The following is a 26,682-nucleotide window of genomic DNA, read 5'->3' as shown; positions in this document are numbered from 1 at the left end:
AGTAAGCCCTGATAGGTAACATTATCCCCTATGGGTAGCATTTACAGTGAGTGCTGAGTGGGCACTGATGAAAAATCTCATTTTACTTCTCCAGCACGAAGAATACATTAAGGGCTATGACATTTCATTAGAGTGTTGCTTACATAAGAGTTTTATTAATGGAACTGCTTAATAATAGTTTCAGTGAATTTTATTTAGGACATGTACAAAAAGAAAAAGGTGGCAACAGCATATGGCAGCAGTGTTGTTGTATTGTTTATAGGTAATTTCAGGTTTTAAAATATGTAAATACTCAAGAAACACTTAGAAGATTTTACTACATTTATGGCTCACTAACCCTATAGAACAGTTATATTAGGAAAAAGTTTACTCAGAGCCTGAAGCTAAATTGTAAATTAAAGTAGGAAAAAGAAAAAACTTACTTCATAATATGATGTAATCTTGGATCTGTGAACTGGGTTGTTCGGTTATTGTGATCTACAAAATATATTCTCCCAGAAACTGTACTTCTAACTTCCCAGCCTGGTGGCAGGGGCCCAAGTTCATCACAATTCACACTGTTAAGGTCTCTATCAATATAAAAATAAAGATTATTCCATCTTAGGAAGGTGAAGTGAATGAACTGCTTATCAAAACCACAGCATTGTAATTCTACTGAATGGTATGTTCATTTGACTGCAAGGTCAAACATAAGTTATGCTGAGCACAGTAACTGCCTTCCAGGTAAGCCACAATGCAGCAGGAAAATTTGACAAATCAAAATTAAGCATTCAGGGTTTGAAACTATTTGATCTAAGAGGAATTTGTTTTACCTGGATGTTCTAATGCAAATACAAGAGGAAATGATACTGCAGCATCATGTGACTTAAAACATTCCTGAATTCACAAAGTTAAATATTATATTCCCTTGAATTACACACTCCCAGCCCACATCGAACTTTTTAAAGGTGACAAGTCTACGGTAACAGTGTTTGAAAAACTGATGCTGTATGTCACCTAACACTCCTGAGTCTATGGGACATGATGAGCGTGAAGAATTCAGAGAAGCACAAAAGACACATATGTACAGATAAAAAGTGAAGTAAACAAATGAATGAAACAAATTTTGGAGAGGAAGAGAGGGTGCATTTTTAAACAACTTTTTAAAACAAAATTTTAACAACTAAATAACATTAGATAGTAATGATGTCCTCATATTGAAAAACAAAAAGTCACAAGATGCTTCAGAGCAAAAATGAGGTGTCCACTTGACCACTTCAAAGGTGTTGATTTCCCCGTAGGGAAATTTTTTTTTTGGGGGGGGGGATAGGGAGAGGGTGGTGATCCAAAGTCTTTTATTAATTTTTGTTTTGGTTTTATATGGTATCTTACTTTTTCCAATTACATGTAAAGTCAATTTTTAACATTCATTTTTTAATAAAATCTTGACTCTCAAATTTTCTCCTTTCCTCCCTTCCTACCCCCTGCTTAAGAAGGTAAGCAATTTGATATTTAATCATGTAAAATCTATTTCCATATTAGCCATGTTGTAAAAGAAGGAGCAGTTTGCAAAAACTTTACAATTTGCAAAAGGAAAAAAAAATTAAAAAGTGAAAATACTATGCTTTTATCTGCATTCAGTCAACATCAATTCTTTCTCTGGATATTATGTATAGCATTTTCCATCATGAGTCTTTTGGAATTGTCTTGAAGCATTGTATTGCTGAGAAGAGCTAAGCCAATCATACGTGATCATAGCACAATGTTGCTGTTACTGTGTAAATGTTCTCTTGGTTCTGCTCACTTCACTTTGCATCAGTCCATGTAAGTATTTCCAGGTTTTTCTGAAATCTGCCTGCTCATCATTTCTTATAACACAACAGCATTCCATTATATTCATATATCATAACTTGTTCAGCCATTCCCCAATTGATGGGCATCCCCTCAATTTCTAATTCTTTGCCACAAGAAAAAGAGAGGATATAAATATTTTTGTACATATAGATCCTTTTCTTTTTTTTATGATCTTTCAGATACAGAGCTGGGAGTAGTGTGAGGTGATACCTCAATTTGCATTTCTATAATTAATAGTTATTTAGAGCATTTTCTCCTATTCATTATAATAGCTTTGATTTCTTCATCTGAAAACTCCCTGTTCATAACAGAAGGGAACTTTATAGCAAAACTAATTTTACCTAAGTAGATGCCCACATACCCCAAAGGTCAAGGGCAAAAAGTAAAGGAAGATTTTGGCAAATTTGAATTTTTTTTTCTTTTTTTGGGGGGGGAGGGGAGAGTGAATTTCTTCAGATTAGAGTTCACAACTTCTGGGAAGAGAATAAGACAGAAGACAGAGAGAGTGGAACTGATTCAAAGATGAAGCTACTTTGGTTTTAAATAAGACTTTGGTTGTATCTGAGTTCTAAATAAGACTGATTTTACAGAGTGCATCTGATTTAATCTAGGGCAAGAAAGGAGGTCTCCTGTTAAGATATCTGATATGCTGATCAGTTTTTAAATGATTCACTTATGTTTCAGCAGCTGTCAGTTATAATATGCTGAAAGTCCGGAAGAGAGCAGCAGGGCTGTTCCTGTATGAAAGTCACTAAGGAAATGTAAGACTGCTGAAATAAGAGGAGTCATTCTGCTGCTGCTGCTTCAAAGTTTAGAGTTTCAAACCTAATGGGCTGCATCAGCCATACTTGGGGATCCAAGCAATCATCAGCTCGGAAAACAGCTCTGATCACACGTAGCTCTGGAGACATACCTTGGTATTCTAGGGTCATGCCATGTGCTCACGCCAGTCTGTGTGTGCAAAAAGTAAACCTGTCCTTGGACTGTCGTTCTTTGTTCTGCACAAAGGATTAAAAAAAACAGGATTAAAAAGCAACTACAATTACTTAAAATGTGTATCTAGGAAAAATTTCAAACAATCCCACCAATCCTTCTGTTAAGTGTCTGAATATCTTTATTGTAAACAGTGCTGCTAATTTACACATCCCACAGGAGAATCCAATCTGAAAACAATGGCGGCTAGCTCCTGACCACAATTTACTCTAAGATTTGTATGTGGCTTGCTCAGGTATGGTGCACATCTACCTCCTTATATTAGCTACATTCCTCAACCTCACTCCTTTATTAGTACTTGGGTAATGCTGACCTTAGCTTTCCTTTCTTTATCTCAGATGACTGTTAATTTAACTTCTACTACCCCAGCTAAATTACAATCTTTCTCCACTGAATGAAGATATTTGATTCTGTAGTCTTCTATTAATGGTCATCTCTCTTCATTTACACCCTGATGCCATCCTTTCTACGCTGGAATTATGGAACATGACAGATCTTCTCTCACTGCCTCATGGGTCGCTTTTACTTGCTATTCTAAACTCTACTGACTATTTCTTCTTCCCGGCATTCCCACAATTTAACCTCAAGGGCAGAAGTAAATGTTGACAAGTCACAGGAAGATTTACTGGCACCTTTGAACAGGCATTTGCTTTTCTTCCTATTTATGCAGATAGCACCTGTAACTCTTCAAGTTTGTTTTTACTCCTAAGGTGTCTGCTTTTACCCTAACAAAACTACTATAAGGGCAAGCATATATATCATGAGCATAGACACAGATTTTTTTTTTTCCCTAAGCAACCTGAAACACTTTGGTTAACATTATAGGTAAATTTACCATAGCCTTCGGGTAGGTCAGGGGATTGGTGGCCATGTGGTCGGTTCTGAGGGGTCTGGATATGCCCTCGAACCTCAGGATTTCGAAGTCTCTGTGCCTGAAGTCTTTGATCCTGACTTGGAGACTCCACAAATCTGCAATTTCCTCCACCTGCAGCACCAGTACTGTCTGTATATGGGGCTGGTTCCTCCATAAAGCAGCTAAGTGGCCTTCCAGGACCTGAGTCTTCATATACCGTTCTGAAACAGGAAAAGTCACATGTAAAAGAGGTCAAAATTTCCAGGTTAACAAATCTGGAATGTTAAAAATTAAACTAGTTTCATCACATATACAATCACTATTTATTTTATTTTGTCAAATATAGGATTGCAATTATTTTATTTGACAACATTCACTATGAATCATTAAACAGAAAAGACAGTATACTTCAAAAATTCAAGGTTAAAGGAACTTATATTAGAAATGTCATCTAGGTCGCCAAAAGTTCTTCTATAAGGGACATCAGCGACTGAAAAACCATGCTTGCTCTGTGAAGGAGGCTCACTCGTATGGCTCACTTCAGTACAAGAAATGGGAGTCCTTTTTTCCTCAATTAAAATCCAAAAAACTACTGTTATATTTTTTTCCATGTAATTTATTGTCTAGGATGCATACAATGGAGCTCTAATTTTAAGTACTTTTAAAACATAAATCCTTACTTTTCTTGCTAATTTTATAGGCAAATTTATATTTGGTAGACTATTTTCTCTTATGAGCAAGAATTATAATTAGTCTTTTGTACTGTAATGTTTCCTAAGAATTCATCAGAGTGAAGTGGCGTACATATGAAGTCATTTGTCACTCATTTCGGGAGAAAGCAGAAGCAAGGAGCCCAGAAGTGATCTCTTCATTCATACATACCCTTCATTTTCTAAGAGTCCTCTGCAGTCCACAACAGAGCCCCCAGTGCCTATTCTGTCTCGTGTCTGTAAACTGACTAAAAAAAGCAAAGGAAATCATGCATTAAAATCCATTGTTATCTCATCCTATGGTAACTTGCGATCCACAGTGTATTTCTAACTTAACAAGTATTAGCAATAAAGCAACTATATTCCTATAACCCCAAGTAGGAAGCAATTTCTCCTACCAGAAGACAGCACCACTGTAAAAGAATATCCCTTGTGACAACTGCTAGTTCAGGTCAGAAAGAGGAACTTTATTTCCAAAATGCTAGATCCTCAATTTCTTTCCAAGTTCTCAAGTTTTTAAAGATTCACTTTGGTTAAAGAGATACACAGATGGCACCGGAAACAAAGGCCAAAATGTAGGAAAACAAAACTTCGGATATTCACTACCACTAGATGTGACCATCAAGGGAACTGACAAAACCTCAGGCTCCTTCTCCCTCCTGTTGCACCTTTTTCTGGACACCAAAAAGAAACCAAGAAGAAACAAACATGAATGTGTACATTGCAAGCATGTGGGTAACTTTTTTATTTAAAGGAGTTTTCCTAACTTACACACCATGACCCAATCTATCACTGTGTTCTCTCCAGTGCACAGAGTCATAATGTTTGACTTACACAGATTTTTTTTATTTTAGGTTACCTGTGGTGACGGTCATCGATTTCCATTCCAAAGAATTTAGCCTAAGTAAAGTGGGTATGGGCATTGTTATATCTCCCTTGGTACCCTGATTAACAGTGGCACTAACTATTTATCAAGGAAATAATTTTTTTTTGCTTTTTTGGAAGGACAAATGGAGTTAAGTGACTTGCCCAAGGTCACAAGGCTAGTTTGTGTGTGTGTGTGTGTGTGTGTGTGTGTGTGTGTGTTGTGTCTGAGGTCGGAGCAAGGAAGTAACTTAAAATGAATTAACACACACACACGTTATGTATGGTTTGCCAAAGGTCTGTGAACTTTTTTTTTGGTAATTAAAACTTCCAGTTGTTATAGTTTATATTAATACTGAATTCATTAAAATATTCTTTGTCATTCATGCAACATGATAGACCTTCTGGAGAAAAGGATAATTTCCCCAATTCTTCATAAGAGGCATCACTATTGTAATCTATAATTACATAAAATACTGAAAAATTAAATGCCCAGGCAAATAAGTATGAAACCTGCACTTGTGGTAATCTAAAAGGTCTTTTAGCACAAGTGTCATTTTATAATCATCTTGAAACAATAGTACAAGGAAAAAAAGAAAAGGATGAAAATAGTAAAAACTCTGAAATGACAACTAATGCTAGTATAGCCCTAGTGCCTATTTTGTCCTTTAAAGTGTTTGTGATTTTGTAGGAAAGGTTCTTACAATACTTGTCAATGATGACATGGCTTTTTCAGATATGAAGAGTGGACTATATATCGAGCTATGATTTTACAGAGATGAGAAAACACTTACCCACTATTTGGCCACGAACTGCATCAGTATCCGTGGGGTTTAGTTTGCATAGATCCAAACGCTGGTCTGTAAAGAAATAATTCAAAACTTAACCCAAGGCAATATTGTGTCCAGTAAAGAAGAAAATTTGTTTTTGATATTCAGATAAATAACGCCTGTTTAAGCTTTCTGTAAATTGCATTAAAAGAATTAAAAAGGCAGAAAATAAGCCCTTGGTTCTTACATCCAGTATCTTTTAATCTGCTGATGGCATTGGAGAGGAGTCGCACACACCCCAGGAAGCCAGCTCCCTGTTTCTTGTGGATTTTCTTGTGGTTCCACACACTAATGGTTATCGAATCAGTTTTTCCAACATATCTGAAAAAATTGTACAATACATGGAAAACTCAATTTAAGTTCTGGCTCTACATTATGCCATTTCATTAAAACAATGCAAAAGATTCTTTAGAATAGTGGGTTTTATATACAATCAGAGTTCAAGATATATTGAATGTTAGCAGACTTAACAGTGGCCTTATAAACTGTGAGGTTTTTTGGGACATTTGGTCAATGGTATATCTAAATACAAATAATTCAATTCAATGGATATTGATTTAAATAGTTCCTATGTTCAAGAAATTCTACATGATGTGCTGAGGATACAAGAATGAAAGACAATTGCTACCCTCAAGGAATTTGTAATCTATAAAGGAATAAAACACACATATAAGTAAGTATGTTGCAAAAGAGGACATGAAAAAAGAAAAGGAGAAATATGAAGTGTCAATAAAAAAATGTGATGGGAGATGTAAGGGAAGGCCTAGTGGATGAGGGGAGATCTAAGGTAGGGATTGAATAAGGATCAGTAGGCAGACAAGCAGAGGGAATGAATTCAAGGAGCAAAAAAATGCATGAAGTAAAGAACAGGACAAGATCAGAAAATTGTTATTGGGTCACCTGGCTGCTAAGCAGGTGTATAAAGAGAAATAAAGTGAAATAAGACTTGAAAGGTAGTTTGGGGTCTTAGATTGTGGAGGACCTTAAAAGTCAGATTAAAGAATTTGCATTTTATCCTAAAAACAATAGTCAATGAAGGTTTTTAAGTAATTAGTGCCATTGTAAGGATTAATTATTGGGAAGCTTACTGGGATAAAGAAGACAGGAGGAATCCATGATGCTGTGGGTTAAGGCAAGAGATGAGGAATACCTGACCTAAGGTGGCAGTGCTGTCAGTGGGGAGGAAGTTGGGAACAGATATGAGAAAGCATCGCACAGCAGAATCCTCATGTCTGGAGAATAAGGATCACTGAGGGTCTGAGCCTGGGTGATCTGAAGGACAGTGGCACTATCAACAGGAAGAGGGAGGCTTGGAGGGGTAGGTTTTTTGTGATAAATAGTTTGTTGGATCATCTAGTCTAACCCCCTCACTTTAAAGATAAGGAATCTAAATGATCTGTCAAGGGTCACATGGTCAGTAACAGAGCCAGGATACAGAGGCAAGATTCAGACCCAGGTCTGGGTGGACCATAGAGTCTTCTGTCCCACCATGGCAGTCAAAAGGCTACAAGTGATGACAGCTTCGTAAACAGGGATTCTGGAACTTAGGTGTACATTTTAAAATGTACACAGCTGGTTTGAGAAGCAGTGTAGTACAGAGGACAGAAGCCTGGCTTTCAATTCTAGGAGACTTGGGTTCAAGCACCCCTCTAACATATACACACTGTGCAACCACGGGGAAGTCCCTTAACCTCTCTGTGCTCCAGACTTCTAGAAGAAGGCGTTACAGATAAACTGCGGAAAGGCTTTGGTGGAAAGCGTGTCTGTAGGAGCCACTCTGTGTCCTAAGGAAATCCTAGGTCTGTACTGTTCCCCCTTGCTCCCTCCAAGGCTTTGTAATTCAGCCACCAATTTTGTTACTAATAAATGGAAAAAAGGCTGGTTCATCCCCTAGGGTTTTTGTTTTTCTTTAAGGACATCTCCTTTTGCCTTCCTAACAATATAAAAGAACAGTTAACTTACAGATCATAATGCTGATTCCACTTAGGATCCAACGTGTTTTTCACAGTGTCAGTTGAATGGCACTGACCAGACCCATCAACCACTATTTTTGCAAAGGGGTCAGGAAGTCCTAGACAAGAAAAAAAAGATAACATCTGTATTTAAATACATCCATTACCAAATACACAATGCTAGAGCTAGAAGGTATCCTAAAGATCACCTAGTCCAGGAAAAAAAGATTGTATACTTACAAATGATAGTTGAGAAAGAAGAAACTGTAAAATAAGTTATTTTCATTTGGGGTTCTGAAGAAGAGGGGTTCCTCCCCCAAACAACATCATGTATTGAAATTCTAAGAAGAAAGAGACCTAACTGATCTAAGTTAATTCCTAACTAAGAATTTTAAGTAGATTTATATTTATGCTATAAACTCTTGGGCACCTGAAAGTAAATCACTGTAAACTAGAGTCTTAAAAACATGCCATGGAGCAATGTTATAGGGAATAAAGGGCAATGTTATAGGAATAAAGTTTCATGATCATGGGACCTTTGGGACCTTGAAGATCACAAAGTCCAACATTTCTCCCTCAAAACACCCACGCCCACAATGCCCCTCTACTCCCACCAGTTCCTGCCCATAATTTCTCCCCAAGTTTAAGCTAGAAGATCTCCAGTGAGGAGGTACTCACTCCCTGATAAGGCATTTCATTCCTCTTTTACACCTATCTGTCATGTGTAAAATATAAGTTTCCCTTTACATTTTGTTGAAATCTAATTCCCTTTAAGTTCTACACATTTGCCCTTTGGAACCAAACAAAACAAGTCTAATCTCTCTTCAGCATGAAAGTTAATTTGGAATATTCAATAATAAATCCATGCTAATTATTACCTTATATCTTTTCTGCCCTTCCTGGCTAAACTCCTCATAAAGGCATTTACAGCAGGCGCTTCCACTCTCTCTCCCTGCACTCTCTTTTTAACCTTTTATAATCTACTTTCTCATCTTATCATTCCATGAAAATGCTCTTTTGCAAAGTTGTGCTGCTTTCTTAATGGTCAAATCTAGTGGACTTTCTGAATCCTCGTTCTCCTTGACCTTTCTGCAGCCTCTGACATCATCAGTGCCTTGGTATTCTCTAGGTCTTCTAGATACCACACTTTCTGGGTTCTCCTACCTATCTGATCACTCCTCTGCTGGGTCCTTATCCATATCACACCCTCGGACTATAGTTGTCCTTCAGGGTTCTGTCCCAGGCCCTCTTCTCCTCCTATATGTGTTCACTTGGTGATTTCATCAGCTCCCATGGATTTATTTTTCAGATATCCTGAACTAGATTCCAGTAGACATTTTAAATTAAACATGTTAAAAATGGAATTCATTATCTTTCCCCCTTATACCTTCCCCTATTACTGTAGAGGGCAGCACCATCTTCCTAGTCTCTCAAGTTCACAACCTAGGAGTCATCGCTGACACCTCACTATCTCTCACCCCCATATTCAAGCTGTTACCAAGACCCGATAATCTCACCTTTGCAATATTTCTTGAGCCTCCTTCTCTCCTCAGACATTACCACCACTCCAATGCAGGCCCTCACTTCACACCTGGATTACTGCAATTAGCCTGCTGGTGGGTCTGATTGCCTCAAGCCTCTCCCCTCTCAATCTAGCTTCTATTCAGTCACCAAAGTGATTTTCCTAAAGCTCAGGTTGGAGTACTGACTTTAAACGTCATCAGGGAATCTTGTTCACATTATTAGGTGGTCCTATCTGTGAAGAAAGTGCCTGCTACAACAAAATTAGCTTCAGTGTAGGCCCTGTCCAATTAAGTTCCTAAACAACGGAGTATGAATTAATGAAGCTTTAGTATATATGGAAATATAAACTTAATGACAAAGACGGGTAACTATTTACTTTGTAAAATAATTTTCTACTTCATAAAAAAGACACAGTGAGATCCCTCTAAATAGCAAGCTTTACAGATGAATAGGATCCAGATTTAGAGCTGGAAGTAACCTCAGAAGGCCATCAAGTTCAATCTCCTTCATTTAAAGATGAAGATACTGAGATACAGAGAGGTTGTGTCTTAGTGAAGCAACTAGGTGGCACCACAGTGCACAGAAAACTGGGCCTGGAGTTAGGAACACAAGGTCAAATCCATCCTTAGACATGTACTAACTGTGCGACCCACAGTATGTCACTTAATCAATGCTGGTCTCAATTTCCTCAACTCTAAAATTGGGGTAATAAGGGCACTTACCTCCCAGTGTTGTTGTGAAGACAAAATGAGAAAATGCTTGCACAAAGCACTCAGCACAGTTCCTAGCACAGAGCAGGCACCATGCCAATGTTTCTTCCCTTCCCCGTGCCCAGGGTCACAGTATAGTATTTATACAGTTAGTGTTTGAAGTAGGATTTGAATCCAACTCTTCCTGGTTCCACACCCAATGCCCTAACCAGGCTGTGCCAAAGTTCTCAGTTCTGGGGCGATAAGAGAGGAGGTTGGTTTTTTTTTCCTCTAAGCTTAATAGTCTCTGATCTGTGATCCCATGAGAATGAAGTCATGAGTCCTTGTCTAGGCCAGGTTATGTTAGTTCACCCAATAGAGGACAATATTAAGGAGAACATACCCAATGACTTGATTTAGGTGTTTACTTAAAAGATTTAAAAGTTCATAAACATGTATGTGTTAAAAATTTTGTAGGTCAGTAGTAACAGGTGTTTACTTACTGAAGAAGTCTTTCTTTGCAAGGTTCTTGGCACAAAGTACTGAAAAGAACAACAAAAAAAGGGTTAGCACTTGTGAAACAGATTTCACTAAGACTTCTGTTCTACTTTCTGTAGGAGGAAAAAAAATCAACAGAAACTCAATTTCCCCTATTATTTGCCTTGCAAATATGATATCATATTAAGCAATACAATGAAGAATTCAAAATTTGTTTTTTTCTTGACCTCTGAAATCGACTATTCAAGATAATGGAACATTAGCTCAATTTTCAAGTGATGTTTTAGAAATCTACAAACAGCTTTATTAACAAATATAAAACCACCCTGTCCCTATGTGGTATCTTTATTTTTATTTTTTTGAAAAGCTTAAATTATTCCTGGCTGCATTTACTTTTATATCTAAGCTAACAGAAAAAAAGGAAATAGGAGTTCTTTATGCATTTCTGGCACTGTGATTAATAAGGTAACCTTTGAAATCCAAGCTTCAATGCTTCTATAAAAAAGTAACAATTGTTATACTTTTGGGGTTAAGTGACTTGTCCAGGGTCATATAGCTAGTAAGTGCGACCGCTCTATCTACTATGCCACCTAGCTGCCTCCAACTGTTACACTTCTTGAAGCAGAAATTTATATATGCCTATTAGATCACCTTCTGATTAAAATGGTTTCTTCCTCTGATTTATCATTCAAGATGGCAAACTCATCCAACCTGCCAGTCAGTCATTCAGCACCAGACCCCTGGAGAACACTGTACTCACTGGATCTCATGACTCCCAATGACACTCTCTCCCTCACACAACTAATGTGCAGTGCAGTGCTTGACACTTTCTAGTTACTTCAATAAATGTGATCAATTAGATCTGAATGTCAAGGCCTCTGCCTTGGGAAGCAAGAAAAGAGGAGTGGGGGCAGCTAGGTGGCCCCAGTGAACAGAGCACCAGCCCTGGAGTCAGGAGAACCTGAGTTCAAATCCAGCCTCAGATACTTGAGACACTTACTAGCTGTGTGACCTTGGGCAAGTCACTTAACCCCAATTGCCTTGCCTTCCCCTGTCCAAAAAAAAAGGAAAGAGAAGCAATATATGCATGTCAATAGCTCACAAAATTGAAGGCTCAAAACCCCAAAAAACTAGGGTTCCTTTGAATCGTGCTTCTGCCATGAATTGCTGCATGACCTAAAGCAAATCATGTAAGCTTCTCTAGGTCTCAGTTTTTTTATTAATAAATGAGAGAGTTGTCCTAAATGACCTGCTCCAATTGTAAAATTCTGAGTCTATAACCAAGTATGTACTGAGTGTCTCCTACATGTCAGACACTGCGTTGGGTGATAGGGAAACAAACATAAGAATACAACAGCAGGGGTGGCTAGGTGGCGCAGTGAATAGAGCACTGGCTCTGGAGTCAGGAGGACCTGAGTTCAAATCTGCCCTCAGACATTTGACACACTTACTAGCTGCGTGACCCTGGGCAAGTCACTTATCCCCAACTGCCCTCCAAAAAAAAAAAAGAATACAATAGCCCATGCAGTTAAAGAGTTTACATGAGGAGCACCAGATGTAATAATAACATATACTTTTTAAGTATATATGTGAAAAGTAATTCAAGGCAGGTTAGAGAAGGAGGGCACTAGCAGTTAGCGAGATCAGGACATGCTTGCTGTAGGAATAAGTGCTTAATGTGAATCTGGGAGGTTTTTAAGAGGCAGAGGTGAGCTGAGAATGGTTTCTCACCAATGAAAAGACATGGAAGTGGTTGATGGATTGTCACATATGAGCTAGAGGACAGTTTAGTATAACAGAGTTCACAAGGAGGAGTAATGTAAAAGGAGGCTGGAAAGGTCAGTGATAAGGCTGTAAGGAGCTTTAAATGCCAAACAAGAGTTTATATTTGGGGGCGGCCAGGTAGCACAGCGAGTAAGAGCACTGGCGCCAGTGTCGGAATGACCTGGGGATCGAATCCGGGCTCAGACACTTAGCACCCACCCAGAAACACCTGGCCGTGTAACCTTGAGCAAGTTACTTAACCCCAATTGCTTTTAAAAAAAAAAGAGTTTATATTTGATCCTAGGGATGTCAGGGAGAGACTGAAGTTCACTGAGTAGGAGAGTTTTATGTCAGGATAGTTATTAAGAAGGAAGACCACTTTGGCAGGTGCATGGGGAAAAGATGAGAGGAAGGGCTAAACTTGAAGCAGGAAGGCCAATTAGGAATCTACTGTAATAGTCAATCGAGAGGTGATACTTCCTAGAAGGTCCACAGCACCCCGTCCTGAAGGACCTTCTAGAATTGTAAACTACATCTCATCTCCTGGTCTTCAACTGCTACAATCTTTCCCACATTGTGAAGTTCCACATCATGTGTGCAGTATCTTGTATATGCCAATTTATTTTAAATTGTTTCTCTCTTTAGAATGTAAAGTCCTTGAGAGTAGAACAATTTTTGCCATTCTTTATGTCCCCAAGCACAGTGCCTAATAAATGAATATTGAATGGAATCTCAAAAAACAAAAAAATCCAACTTACAAGTGAAAAATAAAACAAACAAAAAAAACCCCTAACTCCTAAGCAATAACTTTGGAGAGAAAAGTTTCAGTTGAATGATTAGGCTGTAAGGCAGAGCTGCAGATGGTTTGTTAAGACTGAGAGGAGAAGAAACAAAGGCACCAGTTAGACAATTTTTTCCAAAGAGTTTAGCTAAAAGGAGGGAAGAAAGACAGAGGGCAATAACTGGTGGCAGGGTAGAATTTAGTGAGGTTTGATTATGTTCTTAAAGGATGGAAGAAAAATAGGTCTGTTTGTAGTCAGTAGGGAAGAAGTAAGGGAAACTGGAAAATTAGAGAAAGAATTCCGATGATGACGGGGGCAATCTGCTGGGGATGTTAGAATAGGATGCAATCAAGGGCAGAAGGGCTGGATTTGGTAAGCAAAAGGGCCACCTCATCAACAGAGACTGCCATGGTTGGAGCATCAGTATAAAGTGTATAAAGTCTCTTTCTTGGAGCATCAGTATGAAGTCTCTTTCTCTCGTTCTTACCCACATATACCCACACCCACCCACACCCCTCTTATAAAACATAAGTGTTTGTAAAAGGACTCTAGCTTTAGCTATTTTTTTTTCAAGTTCCTTATAATCTGACCTAACTGATACTACTAAGGCACAAGTCTGACCACATCATTTGTTTGCTTTAGCTCCAGTGGATTTCTATTTCCTCAAGTTCTTCCACTAGGCATTTAAGGCCCAATACAATTATCTTTAGCCTACCTTTTTAGGCTTATTACATGTTAACCACCATCACACATGCTATGATCCATCCCAATAGGCCAACTCCCTGGTTCCTCATACCCAACATTCTATATTATGCCTTTCTGATCCCTCACTTCCTCTTCTGTCTTTCAGAATTCTCACTTTCCTTCAGAGATCAGCTCAAGCTCTATCTTCTACATGAGAACTTTTCCAATTCCTTCTAAAGTCTTCCCCTCTACACGTTGCATATACTAATTTACATAATATTTATATGTGATAAATGTTTAACATAATCTATAATAATGTGTATACACACAGAGTCTATAAGCATTTTACTTCCCACTCAATAGAATATAAGATGCTTGAGAATAGGGACTGCTTCCTTATATTTGTATTGCCAATGCCCAGCACAGGAGAGCCTTTTACTACTCACTGAACAAATGGACAGAATAACATTTTCTAATTTAAAGGTTATATTGTTAAATTCTATTGTGCTACTCTGAGAGAAACCTCTCTAGAGGAAGCAGATTCTCTGACTCTAATCTCACCCTTGATCTGTGTCTCACAGATCTTCACAACTGCCATAGACATGGATGTCATTTGCTTTCTTTCAGACTTCCTTTCACTCTTCCTCTGAGCTTTACCCTCTAATGCAGTCATTCTCAAAGTGCAGATCAGGGTCTCCTGAAGGTTGCAGAAACTGTGGAAGGGGGTTTGTGAGGTCAAAACTATTTTTATAATATGAGGGTGTTTTAATTTCTAACATGTTAATATTATTTATGTTATAAATGTTTATATAATATAATATGTTAATATTATCCAATATTTTAATTTATAATCATCATCAATAGCGGTAACACATTTATACAAAAGCTGGGGGTGTACAATAATTTTTAAGAGGGAAAAGGGGTCCTGAGACCAAAAAGTCAGAGAAGAAATACTCTAATATAAAATATTAAAGTCAAAATTTATTCAATTACATATAAAAAAATTTAATCACCATTTAGAATTTTTTTTTGGAATTTCAAGTCATGTTACCAACATTTATTCTATTATTTAACTTCAAGTTAGAAGATTTTCATTTTTTTCCCAAAACTATAATTTGATATTGTACTTAAGCTAAGCAACATGGAACCTCAAGCCCACAACTTAAAAAACGAAACAAAAAGAAGAAACCAGTCTTTTCAAAAGAAGTCATGCTATGAATTACTTTTAATAAAAAGTGAAACTGTAACCTGAGCCATTAACACTGTATTAATTTAGGCTACCATGTTTCTTTCCTTCTTGTCAGATGCCTAAAATGGCCATGATACCAGGAAGTCTGGTATGGGTTGGTGACGTTTTTTGCAAAAGTCGTAAAAAGCTTCTGTAAAATTAGAACTACATGTATTTTTAACCTACAAATTCTCCTGAAAGAAGTGCTAACCTTATTAAGTTCTAGAAGAGATTTTTTTGGGGTAATTTCTAGGTTTTAGAAATACAATGCCATACTGTGAAGAGGGCATAAAATAAAAGGGCACTAGAATAGGAATAAAGGGATGGGGGCCTGGGCTTCTAGCTCTGCTACTGCCTGAGGGCAAGTTACTTGGACTTTCTGGGCCTCATTTTCTCCATGGGGGCAACAGGGTAAGACAGGATGGAATCTTAAGGTATCCTTCCAGCTCTAAAATCTATAATTTGAAGATAATTCTGATCACAGTCTTCAAATAAATGAAAGTTTTCTCATATTTAAAAGGAAGCAATCTTTCACATGTCCTACTCAATTTAAGGCTCATTACAGTAGAATTTGATTACATCATAAAAGGGAGGAGGACACACTGTTATCTGACTGCAATCTTACGATCTGCTTATGTGCAAAGATTAATTAGGGTCATATTGAATCTGCCTTAGTTTAAAATATATAACCTCCTGTTTAAAAACATCTTTATAACAAAGAAATAAAAATTATCTTCATCCTTGCTGGTTGGTAAGATGATGAAACCAAAGTAAGATATGGCAGAATAATTAGCAAGGTAAATTAAACAGCATAAAGTTCATGCACATGCAGACCTAAAAAAAACTTAAGAAAAACTCACCAATGATTCTCATAGAGAATAATGAGAGACTGTTGACGTCAAGCTGAACTACAAGAAAGGAGAACGCTTATTGCTACCTCAGCCCAATTCTGCATTGCTATGTGACCTTGGGTGAATCACTTTAGTGCTATAGCCCCATAGGCTCCTAATCACAATCCCACAATTTCCTAATGGCAGCCATGTGGTGAGATTGAATAAACTGATGTCTGCTGACTATGTGAGGTACACGGAAGGTGATTTATAAGTAAAAGACACATCTGATTAGTAAGACAAGCCTTTACCAGCTGCTCCCTCAACCAGACCCAGGGGTTACAAAAATGCCACTTGTGGTCTTACATGCTTGGTGCCCTGCTGTATTTTTAGAGTACTTTTGTCTCAGGAAACACTCCCAATATTGATCTTTGGTTTCCCTTTTACTTATACCCAATCCCCCCCCCCCCCAATGTTTTCATTTCCTCACCATGAACAATTTCTATTTATATGTACTTTTTGGTTTGCAATTTATCTCTTGGATTTGTCCTTGTTTGTTTATTCCTCTGGTCAGTCTTAATCTCCCATCACTTCCGACTTGGACAACTCCAACAGTCTCTTAAATAGGTCTCTGTGACTCAGCTTCATCCTTTCCTCCAATCAACTCTGTACACTACTGCCAGATTAAATCTCCCTCAACTACTGCTTTCTGCGTGTCACTCTGCTCTTCATGGCTTCCTATAATGTTCACAGCATTGAGTTCAAACATCCACCTGGTGTATAATGTCCTCTATAATTTGGCCTAATGTTATATCTAGTTTCTCAACACTCCTGAACAGGTGCCTCTTCACTCCAATCTACTCACTGATCCCACATATCCCATGCTCACTCTTTCTTCATATCTTGCTCATATTAGTCCCAGAGGCAGTGAGGTCCAGTGGAAAGTACACTCACTGTCTTTTGAGTTAAGACAACATTAATTCAGACCTTGACTTTGTCACTTACTTGCTGCAGGATCTCAGGCAAGTCACTTAACCCACCCTGGGGTTGAGTTTCTTCATCTGAAAAGTTAGGGGACAGCCAGATAGCCTACAGGGCTCCTCCACCAATATTAAGTCTAACTTATGAGCCAAGATCCTATGATCTGAAATGTTCTCCCACCCACCCTTTACCTACCTAAAAACCTATCCTTCAGCGTGAATTTAAGTAAGGTTTCTGATTAGTTTAACCCACATTCATGTTTTTCTCTTTTTCTGAACAACTGTATCCACAAGAAATAACACATAATTTACTACTTGTTTTCAAACTGTTTATGGATGGTAATTGTGGAAGCTCCTTGAGAGCAGGGCATGCTTCTTCTGCATTTTCCATTATTATCATAAGTGGTATTTGCATAGCACTCTAACCTTACATAAGTCAACAACTCTGCAAAGTATATATAAAAGGTATCGTTATTTCTGTTTCATAGTTTCCTAGCAGAGAAGTGCTGATGCTCAATACTCACTACAGACAAGTTAGAGCTTGAATGGAACCTAGAGTATACTACTCCAACTAATCTTATGAGTCTACAAGGGTACAGATGAGAAAAACGCAGGTTGAATCCCCCCAATAAATCGAAATGCCTAAACAAAATTTCCATTCATTCTAAAAATGAAGACAATTACCTATCAGAAAGTTCTTACCAAGTCCAAAAACTGCACAAAAAATTTCCCTTAATTTGCCAAAGGGAATAAATGGCAAACAACTCAGAACAAAGGTTTTATGTCTTAAGTTTGTTATACTCATACTATACTAGATTCTGGCTTGCTGTGCCAGTCATTCATCTACCAATGTAAAAGCTGCGGAATTCATGAAACACTCAAATTTTTTTTATTACATCAGTGAGGAGAATGATACTTCCTAGTAACTTAAAACAATCAGACCACACACACACACACAGTCTGAGTTAATCTCAAGAGAAATCAGAGGGGCAGCTAGGTAGTACAGTGGAGTTAGGAGGACCTGAGTTCAAATCCAGCCTCAGACACGTGACACACTTACTAGCTGTGTGACCTTGGGTAAGTCACTTACCTCCAACTGCCAAAAAGACAAAAAAAAAGAAAGAAAAAGACAAATCAAAAGACGTAAACTATGCCTGAGATTCCATTCTATCATATGCTTACTAAATTCAATGAAACAAAAATTATTTTGCTGCCAGTGCTTTTACAATCAATCAATAAACATTCATCAAGTATCTACTATTTTGCTAGACACTTTGCTAAGCCCTAGGGATAAAGGCAAAGAGAGTCCTTGTCTTCAGTGAGTTTATAATCTAATGGAGGAAACAAGAGGCACATAAATATAAACAAATAAGCTATAAACAGGAAAAATAGGAAATAAAGGGTTGGGAAGGCTTCCTGTAAAAATGTAGTTAAAGGAAGTCAGGGAAATCAGTAGGCAGAGTTGAGGAGGGAGAACCTGCAGGTATGGGGTACACAGCCAGAGAAATGTCCAGAGTAGAGAGATAGTGTCTTGTTCAGAGTACCCAGTGTCGATGCTGGGGAGCAAGATCTCTACCAAGAAAACCCTATGGATATATCATCCATAAAGTCACAGAGAGTCAGACATGACTGAACAAGTATAACAACAAAAAGAGAGTAAGGTATAAGAAGAATGGAAAGGTAAGAGGGAGCTGGGTTATGAAGGGCTTTGAATGTCAGACAGAGCATTTTGTATTTGATCTTGGAGGTGATAGGGAGCCACCTTGAGAGCAGGGCATGCTTCTGCATGTGGGGAGAGGGGAGACAGGAGTGGTAGGAATGGAGTGACATGGTCAGATCTGCACTCTGCAAAAATCACTTTGGTGGCTGAATGGAGAGGGAATTGGAGTGGGGAGAGACTTGAGATGAGCAGATCCACTAGCAAGCTATTGTCATGAGATGATAAGAACCGGCACTAGAATGGTGGCAGTGTCAGAGAAGGGAGTCTACTTGAGAGACGTTGCAAAGCTGAAACCGACAGGCCCTGACACATTTTGTATGGGGGGGGGTGCTGGGGAGGTAAGACATAATATGGAATCAAGGATGACTCCTAGGTTGCAAGCCTGAGGGACTGGGAAGATGCTCTCTATGGTAATAGGGAAGGTATTGTGGGGTGGGGAGGAGACGGTGGTGATTTAAAGGTAAAGAGAATGAGTGCCATTTTAGACATGTTCAGTTTAGAATGTCTACTGGACATCCAATTCAAGACATATGAAAGGTAGTTGGAGATGTGAGATTAGACATCAGTGGGGGGTGGATGCAAGGCAGATTTGAGAATCCTTGGCACAGCGATGGTAATGATGAGCACCAAGCAGTATGGAGGGGGAAGAGAAGAGGGCCCAGGACAGAACCTAAACAGGTAAGAGGGTGTGATCTGGATAAGGACCGAACAAAGGAGACAGAGAAAGAGCAGTGAATAGGCAGGAGAAAAACCAGGACAGAGTGGTGGCCCAGAAAGCCTGCCTTAAAGAGGACAGAGTGATCAACAGTATCAAAGGCTGCTAAGAGGTTAAGAATAAGAACTGAGCAAAAGTCACTGGATTTGGATTTCACACATATACCTAGGGCAGAAATGCATTTCTGACAACAACAACAAAAAGGCAAAGCTACTTTCTCTTTGCAGGGAGGAGTCTTGGACATTTTTTTTAAAGGACAGGATCTCTGTGGATAAACTTCCAGTGTAGAGCTCCTCCCACTGATTCACCCTCATTTACTTGTAATGCATAGTTTTAGTTGCCTAGGACACCAAGAAACTAAACGGCCCTAAATCTTGTGGTCTCTTTATTGCGATGGCGTAAGCACCACAGGATAGGAAATCATTGGCACAGGGAACTCCTACATGAGGGAATCCCTCTACCAAAGCCGGTCAGTACCTTCTGTGTAATTTATAGTTTTAGTCTGAAGAACAGAGGTGCCCAATACCTGAGCAGCCTGAAGTAGGCCAATGTAACTGGGAAGCATTTAAGAAAATAAAGGAAAATACAAAAAATATATAGATAACATTATTCCTTCATTATGGGTCAGTGCCCTCTTTTCTATTTGAGGGTGACACCCCTGGTCTTAGACCACAGAGAGGTGAATGGATCTACCCAGTCACATGTCCAAAATGCGTCAGAAGAAGGTCTTGAACTCAGGTCTTTCTGTTTCCTAGGAATGTGAATGCCATATCCTACACATCACCTGCCTCTCAAATTAATAAAATACATTTGAAAAGCCCCATTAGCATTCTATTTATTTGGGGAGCCAAATTAACCTTTGGTGAACTAACCAATAAAGAAATAATCATAAAAACACTTCTCTGCATTTGTAGATGATTGTGCTATTCCATCTCTAAACAACTACAATGCCCCTCTCTCTGGAAGCAGACTTCCTCATGGGTAAAGTAAAGAAGGATAGGGGTGGCCAGGTAGCACAGTGAGTAAGAGCACAGGCCCCACTGTCGGGATGACCTGGGATCGAATCCGGCCTCAGACACTTAGTACCCACCCAGAAACACCTGGCCGTGTAACCTTGAGCAAGTTACTTAACCCCAATTGCTTTAAAAAAAAAAAAGTAAAGAAGGTTAGACTAGAGGTTCCCCTCCTCTGGCCTCTCCTGCCTGAATGATCTATGGAGTTATATGATTGGCAGCATATAGACCAGAGGTTCTTTGCATCATGGACTCAATTCTCAGTATGTTTTTTAAGTGCATAAAATAAAATACAAAGAATAACAAAGAAAATCAATTACATTGAAATGATAATTATATTAGAATAATTATATCAATAAATAATTATGTAATTTTTTCTATGTAGGAGACCCTGTGCTAAATGAACATTAGGGATATAATCAAAGTATGGCAAAAACACCGTCCCTGCTCTAAAGGATCTCACCTTCTAATGGGGGAAACAACATATAAATTATTGCATAGATACACAGTAGGTATATAGCAACATAGAAATAAATAGTAGGTCTATACAAGTAGAAGAGAAGGGGGGGAGGGGTGTGACAGGACGGGGCCAGGAAACCAGAAGGCAGAGACGAGGAGGAAGGATATTCCAGGCATGAGAGGCCCAGAGAGAAGGGGAGGGGGGGTATCTGCAAGAAACACAAGCAGGTAAGCATAACCAGACTGTAGAGTATATGGAGGAGAATAAAGTATAAGCGTGCAAAGATAGAAAGAGACTGGTTGTGAAGAACTTTAAATACCAAAGGATTTTTTTTCCCCCTGGAGGCAATGAGGGAGCTACTAGAATTCAATGAGTGGAAGTGGCAACGCAGTGCTACCTACCCTTTGGAAAACTACTTTGGCAGCTGAATGAGGGATGGGTTGGAGTGGGAAGAGACCTGAGGCAGGGAGAGCAAGTAGAAAAGCTTTTTCAGTAGTCCAGGCCAGAGATGAGAACCTGTAGTAGGGTGGTGACTGTGTACATGGAGAAGAGGAAAAAGCCCAGGCCAGAGATGAGGACCTGTGGTAGGGTGGTGACTGTGTACATGGAGAGGAGGAGAAAGCCCAGGCCAGAGATGAGGACCTGTAGTAGGGTGGTGACTGTGTACACGGAGAGGGAGGAAATACGTTTGGCAACAGACTGGATATTCGGAGTTAGTGAGAATGAGGAAAAGAGGAAGACACAGAGGCTGTGAACCTGAATGACTGAAAGGATAAAGTTGCTCTCATTAGTTAACAGGAAAGTTGGGATGAGGAGAGGATTTGGAGCAGAAAACAATGAATTTTCTTTTGGACATTTTGAGTTTGTGAGGCCTACAGAATATCTAATTCCAAGAGTTCAAAGGGTAGTTGGTGACACAGAAAAGAAGTTCAGGAAAGAGATTAGGGAAGGATATGTAGGTCTGAAAATTATCTACATAGAACTGATAGTTGAACCCATGAAGGGAAGTTATAAAACCAGGAAATAAGCTACTAGTATAGAAGGGAAAAAAGAGAAGATGGCCCAAAACATAGCCTTGGGAGCCACCTGGGGTTGGTGGACAACCCATGGGTAAATAAAAAAAACAAAGAAGACTGAGGATAAGTAGTCAGAGAGGAGAAAACATTGCAAATGGCATTCTTTAGAGTATGTTCATTTATGCAAAGTGCATAATGAGGTATAGGCATATTCACGTTGGAATTTGTTTGGAAACAGAAAAATACAAAATAGAAAAATCTTCTCTAATGGTTTCAAAAAGGAGAATATTCTATTCCTTCGGCTTGAGAATTAGTGAGTAGTCTTGTTACACATTCTTATATGACTGCTGTTCTACCCTGGAGGTTGGCACAGCAATGGTAGATGAAATGGGACTTCTGGCCAGAGGCTGTAAACTCTGGAGGCATTTGGACTCTGTAGCTGAAAGAAGCCCTATAAAGTCAGGTATACAATACCATATACTATACCATATGGGTTAGGAATTGGATTGATAGTCACTTAGATTCTGAGGAAACATAACAGAGGCATATTTAGCTGGAAAATGTTTTTTCCCCCTCTCATTTCTGCCACTGCACCAAACCTGCTAAATGGTGGGCTCACTGAAATGTAATATTCTTGGGCTGATGTATAGTACAAGTATTTGTAGAACACCTCTAAACTGTAACACCTTAAAGTGTTTCTTCAGGACAATCTCTATCAACAGTTTGTGAGTCTTTAATAAACTAAATGGAATATTTTTAATCCCATATTTTAAAAAGAATGGAGCTATCAATAATGCATTTCTGATACAGTTTTATCAACAGAAACATTTTTCTTCCTAACGTTTTGTATGGAGAATTACATTTTTTGAAGGGGTTTTCACTTCTGAGCACTTTTCAACTCAAATTCTTTACAATTATTATTTACTAGATTAGTTATTTGCTGCTGGGGGCCCCCCCCCCATGTGTAACTGGCTTGTGTTTTTCTTTTATATATCACCCTTTCTTTTTCCCCATCATCCACATAGTAGCATTATGAATGACACTGTTTAACTCCAAGGACACTGTCTTCTCAAACAACTCTCAGTTTCTAGGTCTCCAAAAGCTCATTTCCTGACAAGCTCATGGTGACTTTCCAATAGCAACTAATAAAGAGTTTGTGACTCCAGTTTCCCCAAACCCCTGGGAGCTGTTTGTTTCCAGAACAACCATATGGTCTCTACAATTTTTAGCCAAAATGCATGATAAAATCGTGCTAGCATGTCCATACCGCATAGCTTGGAAGACTTGTCTTTGCTTTCTAGCTGTTCTGTCCTATTATATAGCAGATTCACTTCAGAATTGAATATTGATTGGAGTGGGTTTGGAAGAAAGTAAACTAAATATCATGCACTATTAATAGCTTAAAATGAAAGTCTTAGGTGTTGGATTCTCTCAAATGGTTGTGTGATTAAAAAATAAAAAATCCCACCAGTTTAAAACTTGACAGAAAGAAAAAACAAAAACAAAGAAGTTAAATAAGACTGGTCTAAGGTTACCAAGCAAGTGAGATCAAGATAAGGACCTAATTTAATGCAGCAAAATTCAACTCTTCATTTTGTCATACTATTTCATCAAGACAACTGGGCAGACATATGAAAAAATATTCTAACTCACTACTGATTGGAGAAAAGCAAATTAAAACATTCTGAGGTACTATTTCATACCTATTAGATTGTCTAATAGGACAGAAAAGTTAAGATGACAAATGTTGGAGGGGACATGGGAAAAATGAGACATTACTGTACTGTTGGTAAAGTCGTGAACTGATTCAACCACTCTGTAGAGCAATTTTGAACTATGTCCAAAACACTATAAAAACCAGGCATACCCTTTGACCTAGTGATACCACTACTAGGTCTGTATCCCAAAAGAGATAAAAAACCAAAAAGAAAAGAGACCTATTTGTAAAAAAAAAAAAAATTTATAGCAGCTCTTTTCTGGGGGTAAAAATTAGAAATTGATGGGATGCCCGCCCACTGGGGAATGGCTAAACAAATTGTGGTGTGTGATTAGGATGGAATACTACTGTACTATAAGAAATGATGAGCACGATGCTCTCAGAAAAACCTGGAAAGACTTACATGGCCTGATGCAAAGTGAAATGCATTTTGTAGAAAGTAACAGTAATATTTATTGTAAGATGATCAGTTGTGAATAACTTAGCTATTCTCAGCAATACAATGATGCAAGACAGCTCTGAAGGAGTTACAATGAAAAATGCTATCCATCCCCAGAGAAAGAACTGATGGTGTTTGAATACAGATTGAAGCATACTTTTTTTTAAACTTTATTTTTCTTGAGATTTTTTTATCTGTTTTCCTTCACAACACGACTCTTACAGATATGTTTTGGATGACTACACATGTATGACCTTTAGTGAACTACTTGCCTTCTCAATGAGAGAGGGAGGAAGGGAGAGAATTTAGAACTCAAAAGTTCTAAAAACAAATGATAAAAAATTTTACATGTAACTTGGGAAAAATAAAATACTAATACAAAAAAAAAAGACAACTGGGCAGAAAGGACAAAGCAATGTTTTGTTGTGTTAAAGTCTCCAAAATAAAGCAGCTAACAATGAACTTGGCAGGTTGTTTTATTTTTGAAAAACCACATCACATCCAAATGGTTTAGTGGTTTTTGAGAAGGATATTTTAATGCCTGAAGCAAGCACCCCTAACTCATTTCTTAGTGCAGTCACTGAGATCAATTCTGCTGCTTCTTTCTATCCTCTGTGCAGGTCATTAAATATCCCACTTAGGATTTCCACCGCTGGGCAACTCATGAAGGTTCTGAAATGGTATTACTCCACACTGGTGGTTATTTATGTTCTAGGTGAGAGAAAAAAAATGGGTCCATAGAAAATGTAAGTTGCCAAAGGCACTAAGCATATAAAAATATAAAGCTCTTAAGACTGTGCAGAGGCTGGAATAAAACATCCCTTTTATTCAGAAATCAAAGGAAATTAAACTGTTAGTACAGGGCCCAGAGGTATCAATTCTAGTCATTTTTCCTGTATTTTGTTACCTGATACTTTGTGGTTTAAGGGTTTCATTCTTTTTTAAACTGTTAATACCAGAAAGTGACAATAAAAGGCAATTTTGTACCCTAGGCTTAAGAGAGTTGATAGATTATGAACACAAAGTCAAATAGTCTCTTGTCCCACCCACCACTACCCCCAACTTCAATAATTATTAGCATCAAAGGATCAAAGACTTAGAATTGGAAGGGACCTAGGATCATAGATTTAGGACTGGAAGTGACCTTGAAGATCATTTTGTCTACTCCCCCCCCCCCAAGATGAGGCAGTGAAGGTCTGAACCTAGTCCAAGCCAGTAAAGCCAGTTCACCCCAAACTGCCTCACCTTGTCTTTAGATAGTTCACATTTTTTATAGCAGCATTAGTGTCATGTCAGAAGCGCAAAGAAAACATTTCATGATTAAAAATCTAAGGTCAGATTTTTAAAAAAATATTTTAAATTTGTACCACTGAAGAGATATTTGGGATTTAGAGGTGATTAAAATACTCTTTGCAAATATATCACAACTACTTCCACAAAGTCTCTAAGTACAAAATATCAGAAAGAATCCTATTGAAGAGGACTAAGTTATTAGCATTTTACACTATGTTGAATTTTTTCTTTTTAGACTGGAACAAAAAGAGTCAGTCAGCATTAAGGACTGAAACAAAGTACAAACATTGTCTCAGTAAGAAAGAGGTTCCATTTCTCTGGGGCAATTTCAAAAAGACACTATTGTAAGTCAAACCACATGAACTATTTGGAAACTCCACCACCAGTTAAATTAGCCTAAGATAAAAATTAAGCTAGACTTAATAAAGAAAGAAGTTATAACTACCAAAGGGTTGGGAAAACACAAAGAACAAAACAAAGTCAACTGTGTGTTTTGTTGCATTATTGCACGGACCACTGATTAACGTGTCCCAGATAAAAAAACAGGGAATTTTAAAGCTATTTTAACAAAAACATATAATTTCATAATAAACTCAAAGTATTTGAAACTGCTTCCAAACTGATTTCCCAGCTTCTGATCTCTCTTATTTCAACCTATTCTGCACATCACTGACAAGTTCCTATTATTTAAACAAAACTTTCATCATGTCACTCCCTGCTCAAAAACCTTTTGACACCATGTTTTAGTTGCCTTCTCAACTTGAACATCTCTCTGCAGGCTTGTCCCATTCTCTGATCAGAGCTCCTGTGGTATCACCAATGGAGATTCCAAATTGGGGCCTGGGCCAGACATCCTTCATTCCCCTTGTGGTTTTGCTTGTGACCCTCCAGGCACTTCAGGGAGGCCAGGTAGCACAGCAAGTAAGAGCACCAGCTCCAGTGTTGAGAAGACCTGGAGATCGAATCCCGGGCTCAGACACTTAGCACCCACCCAGAAACACCTGGCCGTGTAACCTTGAGCAAGTTACTTAACCCTGATTGCTTAAAAAAAAAAATAATAATAATAATAAAAAGAACAAGACACTTCGAGGGCCGCTAGGTGGTGCAGTGAATAAAGCAGCGGCCCTGGAGTCAGGAGGACCCGAGTTCAAATATGATCTCAGACACGTACACACACACACACACAAACACACACACACAAACACCCTAGCCGTGTGATCTTGGGCAAGTCACTTAATCCCAATTGCCCTCCAAAAAGCAAAAAAAAAAAAAAAAAAAAAAAAAAAAAAAAAAAC

At 38.4% G+C, this 26,682-nt stretch overlaps 2 protein-coding genes across 3 annotated transcripts in view; one reads left to right on the top strand and one right to left on the bottom strand.

Annotated features, from left to right (window-relative positions):
• The window catches only part of ARPC1A (actin related protein 2/3 complex subunit 1A), a 341,638-nt gene that overhangs the window by 30,895 nt on the left and 284,061 nt on the right, over positions 1–26,682 (top strand). The gene's annotated exons all lie outside the window — the stretch shown is intronic.
• The window catches only part of SMURF1 (SMAD specific E3 ubiquitin protein ligase 1), a 110,358-nt gene that overhangs the window by 29,762 nt on the left and 53,914 nt on the right, over positions 1–26,682 (bottom strand). For both annotated transcript variants that reach the window (XM_069084739.1, XM_069084741.1), the window contains exons 2-9: positions 10,752–10,790; positions 8,046–8,154; positions 6,271–6,404; positions 6,048–6,113; positions 4,562–4,637; positions 3,662–3,900; positions 2,747–2,831; positions 423–569 (exon numbers count right to left, since the gene is read on the bottom strand). In XM_069084739.1, the coding sequence (XP_068940840.1) occupies positions 423–569; positions 2,747–2,831; positions 3,662–3,900; positions 4,562–4,637; positions 6,048–6,113; positions 6,271–6,404; positions 8,046–8,154; positions 10,752–10,790 (895 nt within the window). The remainder of the gene's footprint in view (positions 1–422; positions 570–2,746; positions 2,832–3,661; positions 3,901–4,561; positions 4,638–6,047; positions 6,114–6,270; positions 6,405–8,045; positions 8,155–10,751; positions 10,791–26,682) is intronic.

Source organism: Petaurus breviceps, unplaced genomic scaffold (genome assembly GCF_028583685.1).
Source record: "Petaurus breviceps papuanus isolate PSGF00001 unplaced genomic scaffold, PetGlider_PUasm1.0 175, whole genome shotgun sequence".
Classification (NCBI taxonomy): domain Eukaryota; kingdom Metazoa; phylum Chordata; class Mammalia; order Diprotodontia; family Petauridae; genus Petaurus; species Petaurus breviceps.
This window is presented reverse-complemented; position numbering and strand designations above follow the sequence as displayed.